The 13,131-nt window shown below is 40.9% G+C and overlaps 1 protein-coding gene across 1 annotated transcript in view; it reads left to right on the top strand.

Moving 5' to 3' along the window:
- The first annotated feature begins 7,740 nt into the window (after positions 1-7,740).
- ZFP91 (ZFP91 zinc finger protein, atypical E3 ubiquitin ligase) overlaps positions 7,741-13,131 on the top strand; it is a 28,183-nt gene continuing 22,792 nt past the window's right edge. Inside the window, exons 1-2 of the mRNA XM_070726813.1 lie at positions 7,741-8,934; positions 10,520-10,545. Of these exons, the coding sequence (XP_070582914.1) occupies positions 8,555-8,934; positions 10,520-10,545 (406 nt within the window). The 5' untranslated portion in view covers positions 7,741-8,554. The remainder of the gene's footprint in view (positions 8,935-10,519; positions 10,546-13,131) is intronic.

The raw sequence follows: 13,131 nt of genomic DNA, 5'->3' as shown, positions 1-13,131 counted from the left end.
CCGCAGCGCGGCGGCAGCGAGGAGCCGAAGATGGGGTTTCCCCTTTGCCTTTACCCCATCTTCGGCTCCTCGCTGCTTCCGCGCTGCGGAGCAGATCAGCTGTTGGGCGGCTGAAGGAATCTTCCCTTGGTCTTCCCCGCCGCCCACACGCAAACTCCACCATCTGCGCATGTGCGGCCATGAAAAAAATGGCGCACATGCGCAGATGGTGGTTTTACTTCCGCATCCAGTATAACGCGGAAATCGGTTAGCGCGGGAGGTCTTGGAACGTAACCCCCGCGCTAACCGAGAGATCACTGTAATTTGGTCCTCCACGAATGATAAATAGCTCATTTCAGGAGTACACACACCATTTCAGTGTCGGAAAATACGCAGAAAGACCTTAATAGTAAGCTGCATTAAATTATCTCATCAACCTCAACTGAGGGCATCCAGGCACATTAATGTAAGCATTGTTCTGTTGGAAGAAATGTCCATCTGGATTCAGTTCCAAGTGGGGAGAAAGATACTGGAAACGTGGAAACTGCTTGGAAGGTTAATGATGAAGCATAAATGGTTTGAGGTCCTGGGCAGTTGAGCATATGGGGGAGAGAGGGGGGGAGAGAGATTTAGACCCTCTCTTGGGCTTTGAATTTGAACTTCCTGCTCCTGTGGCAAGCTACTGGCTGCTGTAGGGGTCATAGCTAACCTTGCAGGTTTTCTGAGTTTAAACTTGGTTGTACTGTGTTGGGTGATGTAATGAAGAGGCATGTGTTCTGAAAGGGCGTTGGGCAATTCCTAGTATGGCATAATGGCTTTGTCCTGGTTTGGATCTTGAGTGAGGGCTAATCCTATCATGTCCTGAGGGTGAATTTTGTTTTGTAGATAAGATGGCCCAGCCTTTTGTCTTATTGGTAGGTTGGCCCAAAAATATCTGCTGCGGGAGGGAAGGCAGAGAGCTGGGGCTCTGAGTTTATGTCTTTAGAAACTTGTTTCTCCTGCAGCGAAAATATAATATTCTGCCTGGTTGCTGAATTTTTATAAAAATAATTCCAGATGAGATGTTCGGGCAAAGAGAACAGAAAAGTTTATTCTCTTCGTTTATTTTAAATGTTTTTGGCCAAAAGTGGGTGTCCCCCTCATGGAGCAATGCCATACAGAAGTGAGATGCTGATTAATATACCCTGATTACAAAAAACCTCTCCCATTCCTTGCCAGCTATTCTGACACTGAAAAATACTGACACTGGAGTCAGTTTAAAGCAAGGTTTATTCACCGCATAGCAGAAACAGAGTTGCTATACGAAATGTATCCAGGCGCGAACTGCAACAGTAACGGCTTTCCCGGGTTTTTATACATTGTTTTTTCCCGCTCAAAATAACTGACGCGCATTTGAATTTCCCGGGCATTTTAAACCAATCACCATTCAACAGTCAGTGACTCAACTGTATTTACATAAGCTAATGAATATTCAACAGACAGGATGGGTAACAAACTACCAAACACATTCCTTCGATAGTGTTACATTCTTATCTAATGCTATGAATTTTACTGAGTTTAAAGAAACAAGTGTTATCTTCAAAAGGAGACAGGTTCAAACATTACTTTAGCTACATTTCTAATTGTAACTATGGATTCATTTCTTCAAGGCTACACGTGTTCTCACATTCTACAAAACAATATCTCAGCACTTCCATATCAGCTTAAATTCCATCCCAATTTAGCTTACAGGGACTGTTCTGTCTGGGTTCCCCCAGACCTCAACACCAACTGGAAAAAACAGCCAGACACTCTGGTAAAAGCCAAAAGTATTTTATAACTGGAAAAAATAAGCACAGAGGAAAACCTGTTCTTCCCAACAGACAGGCTATAATACGGTACAGCAGGGTCCTGATGTCCAGACAATACAGCAAGCTTCTTGCTGGCACCCCCCCCCCCAAGGTTTCAATAGTCAAAGGCACAAACCAGGATTCCAAGACGCCAAAGTTCACAGTCAGGTCCCACGACTCTCAAAGATAAAACTCCACAAGCCAGGAAGGGTGGGTCTGCCTTTTAGCCTTTCCCAAGAGCACCACACCCAAACCCAGCTGTTGCCACTTTAATGCTGAAAGTACTTAGCCAATTGATTCCGTCTCTGAGTAGCTCTTCTTTGTCGCAGATCAATTATGGCTTGTGCATTTTCCTCTAAGGAATCCAGGCTGCTTGCTGGGGAGAGCTCCCCCTGGTGGGACTCTGACTGTCCTCCCTCTTCTTCAGCCTGGGATTCCTCCTCCTCGTCTGTCTGCACCTCCTGTTCCTCAGCCTCTCCCTCTGAGCTGGAAACCGACAGAAGATCAGCCGTTCCCGGAGGGGCCTCAGACGGAACCACAACAGGGACAAAACAATTTAGCTGATAAAAACAAAACTTAAACTCTTTTAAATTCTGCTTTCACTGCCTTTTTAATATTTCCTAGAATATTTCATTTTTCTAGGAAAGGGGCGGGTACTAATTTTCTATAGTTCTATGTTAGGGCCCGAAGATACTCTAAAAATATTTGGGGATCTTAATAAACAGGTGTATGACCTCATTATAACAATGATGTGAAATATGAACACTATCCGTTTGCCCATCAAGATTTTTTTTTTCCTGTTTGATCTCAGTCTACACTTTATCCAAACGCAGAAAAAGCCTGGGGGATAAATCCACAGTAAAACAGATTAGTAAACTAGGTCAGATATAATTTGATTCCTCCACAGGAAACTATGATTGTCTATCAATACATATGGGGCGGATTGCTCCCACTGCTGCTACTGGTGTGCTGCGTGCATGATTTTGGGTATCTTGTGTGTGCACATCACAATGTGTTTTTGCTTCTGGCAAGCAGCCTAAGGTTTCTAGATGGAACAAGAGGCAGAAGGCTGAAAATAATTACCTAGATATTTAAAAGGTTTCATGGCTGCTCTTGTAAAATACTGTTAGTTGACATGTCAAATGGGCACCTCATATGTTAATGCTGTCTTTGAGGTAACTTACAATCCTTAACTCAAGTATTACCATACTGTTCGGAGTATAAGACACACCAGAGTATAAGATGCACCTTAGTTTTGGGGAAGGAAAATAAGGAAAAAAGGCCTCTGCCTGCCAGCAATTTGCCAAGCAGCAAATAGCACAGATGATATACACTGTTTGCTGTATATTTCTGTGCATGTGTGTCTGACCCATAGAAATAGCAAAGAATTTAAGAAATATACACTAGGGCAGTATATAATGCCAGAAAGTTTTCTTAAATGTAAGCAAACTAACTTCTCCCAGTTATTTAAATAGATCTACTCCAAACATGACTAAGTCAGAGTTTAACTCAGCTGCCTTATCTTAATACTAAAATAGGACACTGTTACATTTCAGATTACACATTTACAGATCTTTAAAATTGATGTGGCTTTATACATTGTTTTCTATTATTTAAAAGAAGATACAACAGCACTTCAGATCAAGCATTTATTTTTTTTAAAAATCTTCATTTTGTTAAGTTGTCTAGAACAATAATAAAGCAGTCTTTAAAAAATAAGTCTAATAAGGCTATATTTGGTGTATAAGATGCACCCAGGTTTTCACCCTCTTTTTTATCCTCCAAAAAATGGTATTTTCCTCTAAATTTTATGTGACACAACTCCACTCTTGTATTTTGTTTTGATTCATTTGCACTGCCTATCAAACTAAACATTTTGATCTGTAGTTAATACATATTGTGGGGAGGGCACACATACTGTACATATACAGTCTACAATGACATCTGGAACTATTTTGAAGGCTGGGTGCTTGAACTGACCACTCAGTTTCTAAACCGGGGTGATGCGGCACGTAGAGTGCTGTACTGCAGGCCACTGAAGCTGACTATAGATCTGAAGGTCAGCAGTTCAAATCTCATCACCGGTTCCAGAGGATCGGGGCCACCACATAGAAGGCTCTTCCTCTGGGTCCCGCCAGACGACATTGTTTAGTTGGCGGGACTTGGAGAAGGCCAACTCTGTGGGACCTAACTGGTTGCTGGGATTTGTGCGGCAGAAGGCGGTCCTGGAGATGCCATGTAGGGTCCGATGCCATGTAGGTCATAACCAACACTTTGAATTGTGACCTAACAGGGCCTAACGAGCCTAACAAGGCCACCAGAAGTTGAAAAATGAGTGAGCGGAGGACATGCCTACATACACACGGGGAAAGGGCACATGGGGGGCATTGAATTTATGGTTGTGGGCATGCACCTGCTGTGTGTGATAGCACATGCATGCTTGCTTTTGGCACCCGAAGAAAAAAAGGTTTGCCATCATTGCCCTATATCATTTCAGACAAATGGTTGTCCAGTCTCTTTTTGAAAGTCTTCGGTGAAGGAAGTTATTACATTGGTTAATTGCTCTCACTGTTAGGAAATTTCTTAGTTCTAAGTTGCTTCTCTCCTTGATTAGTTGCTAACCATTGTTTTTTGTTTTGCCTTTTGGTGCTTTGGAAAATAGCTTGACTCCCTTCACCTTGCAGGAGCCCCTCAAATATTGGAACAGTGCTATCATGCACCCCTAGCCAGTGAAAGGCTACCAAAATTTTTACTACCACACTGTGGCCGTGGCTTATGCATTTTCTTTCAACATCTTTCAGTGCAAATTGGGTGTTCTGGGGTGGAGCTCCATTTTCGTTATCCCACTGCGTTCTCCCCCATTCAGGCAGTAGCCCACCCCTGCCCCTAGCCCTTCTTTTCATTAGCTTAGAGTCCCAGACATATCCAATTACCGTAACCATTCTTCATACGTTTTAGCCTCCAACTCCCTAATCATTTTTGTTCTTCAATGCATCATTCCAAGTGTGGTCCTACTAATGCTTTGTAAAGCAATACCATATCATCATGTGCTCTTGATTCTATCCCTCTATTAATGCAGTCCGGGACTGCATTGGCTTTTTGGGATGCCGCCACATTCTGTTGGCTCACATTTAAGTGATTGTCCAAACTCCCTCATGACAAATGTAGGAAAATTGTTAGTGTGTGCTAGTACTTTTTAAATGACAAGGGAAATCTAGAGTACTCTATTTTCCAGAATATTCTCACCTCAATATAGAAATATCTAAAGTCTGCTGCAGTCTGTTCAGAATGTCCATAATGAACACAATAGCAGAAATTGATAGTATCCAGCATTGATTATTTTTTTCAACTAGCAATGATATTTCATAAAAACACAAAAGTTAGATGTACTAATGGCAAAGAATTGACTGAGGCTATCCCAATGTCCAAAGGAGTCCAATGTCTAAAGGAGCCAAACAGATACATCCTGAGTCCATGCAATATCTATATCAATGATCCCTCAATATATGCTACCCTTTCTGCAAACGCAATTGAATAATTATTCTAGAGAAACTAATAAATTTAATATGCATATAAAGTAGTTTAGAAATTAAGCAAAGAAAAATGTTGAAAAGATTAGACAAAAATTGAAGAAATACACTACACACTGAGCAATCTTTGGGATAACATAGCTTATTTAAAACTATATATAGAGAAAAGTAAATTAAGGAAGTTGAAAACAAGCTATGATGGAGAATAAATTATAGTACTTTGTAGTTTTCTAAAAGATAAAATAGAAGTAATGCAAAATAAATAATACATTCTAATGGAAACATATTAGCAATAATGTATAGGAGATAGGGATTAATTTTTTAAAAGGTTAATACAATAATTATTAAAGAGCTGAAAATGCTTAATCAAAATTGCTCAGAAACTAATAGTTTTGGATTCCTTCCTTCTCTGAAGTCTATCTAACCTGTATCTCTCTATTCTTGGACATATTAAAATTTGATTTCACCTAGTCTAGTGATTTGCTACTAAATTCTAAAAAGACAAAAGCCTTGTTAATGCAACATTTTATTATGTACAGTATTTCCATTCAGTGAACTTGTTGTTACCAGCATTCCTCAGTCTTCAGTAATATAAAATAATCTGTATTATTTAAATGAGCCACTGGGTGTCAGCCCTGTACTGCAAGAGTAATAAACACAGTTTATGCATACATCCTGCCTGACTTAAGCATCCATCTACTGTATATCTAGTTTACATATCTAAAATTTATTTTCTAACTATACAGTATTACATTTTGAACAATTTATCAATCTGGCACTTCTACACCACCATAATTTCTACTCCCCAATCCTTTCTAACCCTGATTTTTAACACTACAATTTTGGATTGTTGAAAACAGCATGAATTCTTTTTTCCAACAGGTCAACAAATGGGATCATGATCCAATGGTAGGATATGTAAGCTTTAACACTGCAAATAGCAACATCATCTTTCCTGCAATTGTAAACACTCTGCAGCTGAGTCAGAAATAAATCAGCTCAGCTGGTGAAATAAGGCAATGGCACACAGGTGCAGTTACTCCTTAAGTGGTGAAAATTCTGAAGTATGTGGCAGGTTTTTTTACTCATTAAATGAGGACTTTTTAAAAATGTATCTCTTATTAAATAGTAAAGGAATTTGCTCCTGCTTTCCATTCATTTTTACTGTATGTAGCTTTAAAACATTGTAAATAATTTTCTTTGCCTTTAAATGCAGATTGTATTGAACTGAAATACACATTTTCATCAGATTTTGCCTCCAAATAACCATAAACAATAAATAAATGCAGAAAGGAGGGGTTCTACCTCAATGGTATTGGATATGCTTTATATGCAAAAGATCTTAAATTCCATGTTCATTTAGGGCCAAAAACATCTTGGGGAGAATTGTTGCCCGTGAATAGGCAAGCTTTTTCTAACATAGAGGCATCCAAATGTAGACATATTTTTTTAAATATTCTGGCATTATGGCCACTAGCCCCTGGGTCTTCGGAGAGGGGCGGCATACAAATTGAATAAATAATAATAATAATAATAATAATAATAATAATAATAATAATAATAATAATAAAGAGAGTTCCTACAATTTTTCACATTAGTCAATATAATATTTTTAAAAAATAGAAAATAAATTTGAGCAGGTCTGTATTATTTTTTTACATATACTACTGTATGTCTTCAGCCACTACTGTACTTCCCTTGCACTGACTCAAGGAAAGTAAATTAGTTTTTTAAAAGTTTTTATTAACAAATCCGAGAAACAACAAACAGAAATCAGGTTAATATCCTCTGTTGCATTATTTTATATGTCCCGGGAAAGCAACTGTCATTTGTCCAATCTCTTCATAATGTACTGTAAACCAAACTAAAATGACATTAAAGTACTATCAGATATGTTTATATGTAGCTCCGGCCAAGAAGAATGAATGTTTGCTGAATGATTGTTTTATTTCGGGGGGTTTTAAACTGTTTAATACTGTCATTGCTTTATTATGTCATTTTATCATTATTTATATTGCTATTATTATATTTTTATTGCTGTACGCCACCCAGAGTCCGCAAGGAGTTGGGCGGCTTATAAGTCTATTGCATTAAATTATTATTATTATTTTTTTTTAAAGGACAATGATTATATTTCAAAGCAATACAGTGAAAAAAAGTATCGGATGCTTTATTTTAACACCATGGTCCGTAGCACACGCTTCTCGTATCTTAAAATCTCCCAAATGCATTTGGGAACCAATCAGACTCCTCAAAGAAAACAACAGAAACCTGCACGTTGAGGCTTCCAGACGCCTATCGTTATGTTCTTTAAAAAACTATAACTCCCATGATGCTTTCTTAGACATGCGCTGACACGCGCAAGACGAGAACGGAAATGCGCGCGTCCTCCAATAAGACCCGCCTCTCGCCATTCGGACGCCATTTTGTCGCCGACTTTCACCCGCCGAACGACGGTGCTTTTTTTTCTTAAAGGAGAAGCGACAATGTTTTTTTTTTTAAATCCCCCGCAAGTATGAAACACCGAAAACTGCGGTCGATGTGAAAACGAGGAAACAAAGTTTCGGGAAGGTATCTCGTCTCTATCCGTTTCACTCTTGAAAAATAAGAAGCTCGGGGATACCAGGCCGGCCAGACCGCGGGGTGTGTTGTGAGGAAGAGGAGGAAGAGAAGGAGGAGGGGGGGGGGGGTACGACGGCAATAGGACGAGCGATATACTAATTTTATCGGTCGCTGCAGAGCGAATAAACGTTCTGGAGTTGAGGCTAAAGCGCGCGGGGGGCATTGACAAACGCCGCTTCGGCAGGGCAAAAGGAGGGCATTTAATTTGGCGCGCGGGAGTCGACTGTTAAAATAAAACGGCTCAGTTATGCGAAGCGCGCGCCACGGCCAGAATTCCGACGGCGCGCGCTCGCGTCCCCGGTGAACCACGCCCGCCGATTGGCCCGGGGGGAGAAGAACCAGCACGGCTTGCTGCTGTGATTGGCTGTTTTGGGAGAGAGTGGGTGGGTTGAGGTGTGTGTCTTGCCTCTCTCTCCTGATTGGGTGACACGGAGAAGCTCGCCCATCCTGGCTTGAACTGCGAACTCACTCCCGATTGGCTGAAGTCTCGCGAGGGGAGGGAGCTCCGGATAGAGGCGGAGTGAGCCGCGGGTTGCTGCTGTCAGAACCGGGGGGCGAGCCACTGTGGGGGCCTGAACCGCTATAGTTGCTCTAATGCCGGGGGCGCCCGAGCAGGCGGAGACCCAGGAGGAAGAACCACAGCAGCGCGAGAGTGAAGAGGAACGGACTCCGCCTCCTAGCGGCCGCCGGCGTCCCCTGCCCCCTCCCACAGTCTCCGCCGAGCAGGGGGCGGAGTCGAGCGGCAGCCGGGTGCTCCGTGGAGGTCGGGAGCGCGGACGGGCGGCAGCCGCGGCAGCCGCCGCCTCCCGCCGAAGGAAGGCCGAGTACCCGCGCCGACGCCGAAGCAGTCCCGGCGCTCGGCAGAACCCAGAGCCGGAGGAGCTGCCGCCTGCGGGTGGGCTGCAAACTGGAACGCCGCCCTCAGCATCTGCACCTTCTGGGACTACCGGTCGGAAGGGAACGCCACGCAGCTCGTAAGTATCGAAGCCGTCGCCTACGTGCTATTGGGAGGTAACGTAGTTTTTGCCCTTTAGTGGACCCGGTCGAAGTCTGATTTTTTTCCGACTGCAGAAACTTGCAAAAGTGGGATTTAATACTGACTTTTCTCCGGTTATGTAGTAGAGCTAGAGGTCTTCGAACTTGGCCTCTTTAAGACTTGTGGACTTCAACTCCCAGAATTCTCCAGCCAGCTATGCTGCCTGGAGTATTCTGGGAGTTGAAGTCCACAGGTTTTAAAGTTGCCAGCTTTGGGGACCCCTGTAGTAGAGAGACAGTTGCAGGTTGGATTTGTTTATTCGTTTGAGTTGGAAGGGACCTTGCAGGTCATCTAGTCCAACCCCCTGCTAGTGCAGGAGACCCTACATCACACTAGTCCAACAGCAGTCCAGTCTTTCCTTGAAGGTCGTTTTGAAGGGTTGTTTAGAAGGGTGTTTGATTGGCGGGTATCAGAATTATTTCACCCTAACTAAAGTTGTACTAAATTTCTTTAAATTTAGTATTTAAATTTAGTATTTGGTATAAATTTAAATTTCACAGAGACTCAGTGGTGCAATGGTTACAGTGCAGTACTGCAAACTACCTCTGCTGATCACAAGATGCCAGCAGTATGGCAAATGGAATCTCAGTAGGCTTAAGGTTGACTCAGCCTTCCATCCTTCCAAGGTTGGTAAAATGAGGACCCAGATTGTTGGGGGAAATATGCTTACTCTTTGTAAACCGCTTAGAGCTGTGAATATTAATTCTGTTGCTAAATTTCTTGTCCAATACAAGTAACATCAGTATTTTAACCTGTTATCTTTTATCTACTGTAGTAAGTTGCAGAAAACTGTTGGTGCTTGTTTGTATAGCTCTAACCAATTTGCAGTATACCTGTAGGCATCTTTATTTGAAATAAGTGCCACCTATCTAGTAAAACTCAGAGTGAATATTAACTTTAGGTCTTAGATTCGAAATCATCTTAAATTTTAGGTATTTTTTTTTAAATTTATAATATAAAATTGAAAAGAAAATAGGAAAGATGGGGGAAGGAAAAAGTGTAGGAAGAAAGAAAGAAAAGGCATTGCCATTCTACTCTCTTTGGTGCATAAGGATGCTTAAGACTAAGATAACAAACTTCAGCTTTTTGCTTTTACATAATAGTATAAACTTGCCATTTCTATAATAACAAACCTATCTAATCAGTAAAACCCAAAATCAAAGTTTCAATTTTTTTCTACCTGAAGTACAAAATCCAGAAGCGGTTTGCAAGTAGAAACAAAAATAATTGTGGAGTGGGGGGTGGCAGTTTAATCAAAGCAGTCAGTTTAATCATCTGTATTAACTGCAACTTTTGCAGCCAGTCATCCATTGCGAGTAGGGGGAATATTAGAAAAAAGATTTACGCACCTATTATGCTATTTTAATATTGTTGTATTATAAGACAAGTAGGCCTGGCTTCTAGGTTTATAAGGTAAAATATATGAGTGAGATGACTAGAAAAATACACATTTATGAACTACATCTACATCTTAGTATTGGGCATTGTGTTAATTCACATCGTATGTTTAACTTCTATTTCAGGTGCTTGGATAAAGCAACAGTGAAAGGTAAGATTTAAATTAGTCAACAGAGGGATAAGTGGTGATTGTTAAGATACATCAGCAATGGTTAGGAACTCTGAACTTGAAATGATTGGATGTGAGCACCTTTATATTAGATTGGGGTGTAGAGACAAGCTTGTGATCCTGCTAATGTACTAGTTTGCCATGCTTCTGACTAAATCCCTCTGAGCTTGAGGTGGAAGAGATTTTCATCATCTGCGTGGTCAAATAATTCTTTCATCCTGTTACAATTTAGCATCACTCCTGGCCTTTCGGAACAGTGGAATTCTTTTGAATGGTCTGTCTCAGGCAACTAATTGGTTTCTAGCAGGTGCAGGGGAGTTTCCTGACATGGAAAGCTGTTCCATCTCATGCTTGATACATAACTAGCTATAGGAGTCACTCCAAGCTTGGACAGTGTTGTTCTGAGCTTGGTCGCCACCATCCCTCTGGCAACTGATTTCAGCTGGTGGTTTAAATATTCTGCAGCTCTTTGGGAAGTGAAATGACAACTGGAGGAAGTGCCAATGGAGGAAAACACGAAACTAATCTGATACAGCCTGGGCCTGTGCCCATGTTAAAGCTTACACTGAGTAAGAAAGGCAAAACATGCTTATTTCTCTTCCCTTATTTCATCAGTGGTTTGTCATTCAGAAGCTTTATTTAAAATAATTCTTTTATGAGAAGAGACAAGATGAGCATCTCACATCTGGCTGCTGTGAATAATTTGCATAGCACTTTATTGATAAATTGAATTAGAATAATGAGTTTGGCACCATGTTATGAGGTTTGGGACTCTATTTAGTCTATGACATCCTAGGAAGTAGAATATTATCTAGCTTTTCATCTATGCCAACTTCTTGCCCCTTTCCCATCCTGATTGTTGTGAAGTGTGGAGCAACCTGAATCCAGAAAATTGTCAATGCTGTTTCTGAGGAGGAGATTTTTGTCCGTAGACTTAACTTTCAATCTGATTTCAAGTCTGGACATGGGACAAACATATTCTTGTCATTGGAATTTAGATGAGACTAGTGCACATCTCTTCATCCTTTTGGATCTCCTAGTAATCTTTAATATTGTCAACCATGGTGTATTAGTGGAGTACCTGTGGAGTTTTGTGATTACAATTGGAAGTAGTTTTGCAGTGGTTCTCCTTTATTTGTTATAGGTAATTTCAATTGGAGAGGGGTGAGAGATTGGTCTGGTGCCTCTGTTTCATGGTATACCACAGGTGTTGGTCCTCTCTCTCATACTTTGTAATAGCTACACAAAGTTACTGGGTTAAGGTAAAGGGTAGGCAAAGTTGACTCTTCTATGACTTGTGGATTTCAACTCCCAGAATTCCTGAGCCAATCATGCTAACTCAGGATTCTGGGAGTTGAAGTCCACATGTCATAGAAGAGCCAACTTTGCCTACCCCTGAGCTAGGTCATCTCAGTAATTCAGAGTATGCTGTTGACATCAGCACCATTACTACAGGGCAGTGGTTCACAAACAGTTTGATCTCGGGACACCTTTACATCTTTAAAAGATGATTGAGGAAGCAAAATGTTTTAGTTAAATAGCTTATATCAATATTAACTTCATGAGAAATTAAAATAATGTTTAATATATTTACCTACTGGACTTTGTGGACCCCTAGGGCACCTAAACCATAAGAACCACTGCAGTGGGGGAAATAACACTTTGTCCAGGGCTAGGAGACAGTAAAAGTCTGAATAGGAAAGAACCAATTAAAGCTGAATCCTAGTAAAACAGAATTACTGTTTTTGCATTCTGTGCTCTGGATTCTCTGTTGATGCTAATGTTGTCTCTAGATGAACAGATATCAACTTGAAAGAGTAATTTGCAGTTTGGAGTTCCACCTTAATTCATTACGACTTCTCAAACAGTAGATATATTGTAGACTGACTAGAGAAGACTACCTGGGTTTGTATAGTGTACCGGTTTGCACCCCTATCTGACTTCTTAGCTTGGCACTTGGGTATCTACAAGACTGCTTTTGCAACTCCAGTGACCCAGTTTATAGTCTTAACAACAGCCTAATGTGGTTGTCATAAAATTATATTGACAATATGGGTACTCCTCACTTTTCACTTTATTTGAAGTTACGATGGTGCTGAAAAAGGAGATTTATGACCAGTACTCACTTGTGACCACTGTATCATCTCCATGGTCATCTTTATGGTCATCTGATTACAGTTTGGGTTTTTAACAATTACTGCACATTTATGATGGTTGCAGCATCTAGCAGGCAACACAGTGGGAAGTTGCAAGTTGCAGTCAAGTGATATCCTTCTTAATGACCGATGATTTGCTTAATTATCACAGCTGGAACAGTAATTTGAAATTAAATGTCTCTAGCAGTTGATTTCAGGAAGATTTTAGTTTTGTATACAAGTAGTCCTCACTTAATGACCCTTTGTTTAGCAACTGTTCAAAGTTATGACACTGAATAAAAGTGGCTTACAACTAGCCCTCATTGTTGCTGCCACAGTATCATTGCAATCATGTGATCACAATTGAGTGATTGGAAACCAGCTTCTGCTTGCAACAGTTGCAGTGTTCTGCTGTCATGTGATTGACATTTGT

Source organism: Erythrolamprus reginae, chromosome 1 (genome assembly GCF_031021105.1).
Source record: "Erythrolamprus reginae isolate rEryReg1 chromosome 1, rEryReg1.hap1, whole genome shotgun sequence".
NCBI classification, from domain to species: Eukaryota; Metazoa; Chordata; class Lepidosauria; order Squamata; family Dipsadidae; genus Erythrolamprus; species Erythrolamprus reginae.
The sequence above is the reverse complement of the archived record's forward strand: the minus strand, read 5'-3'. Positions and strand labels throughout refer to the sequence as shown.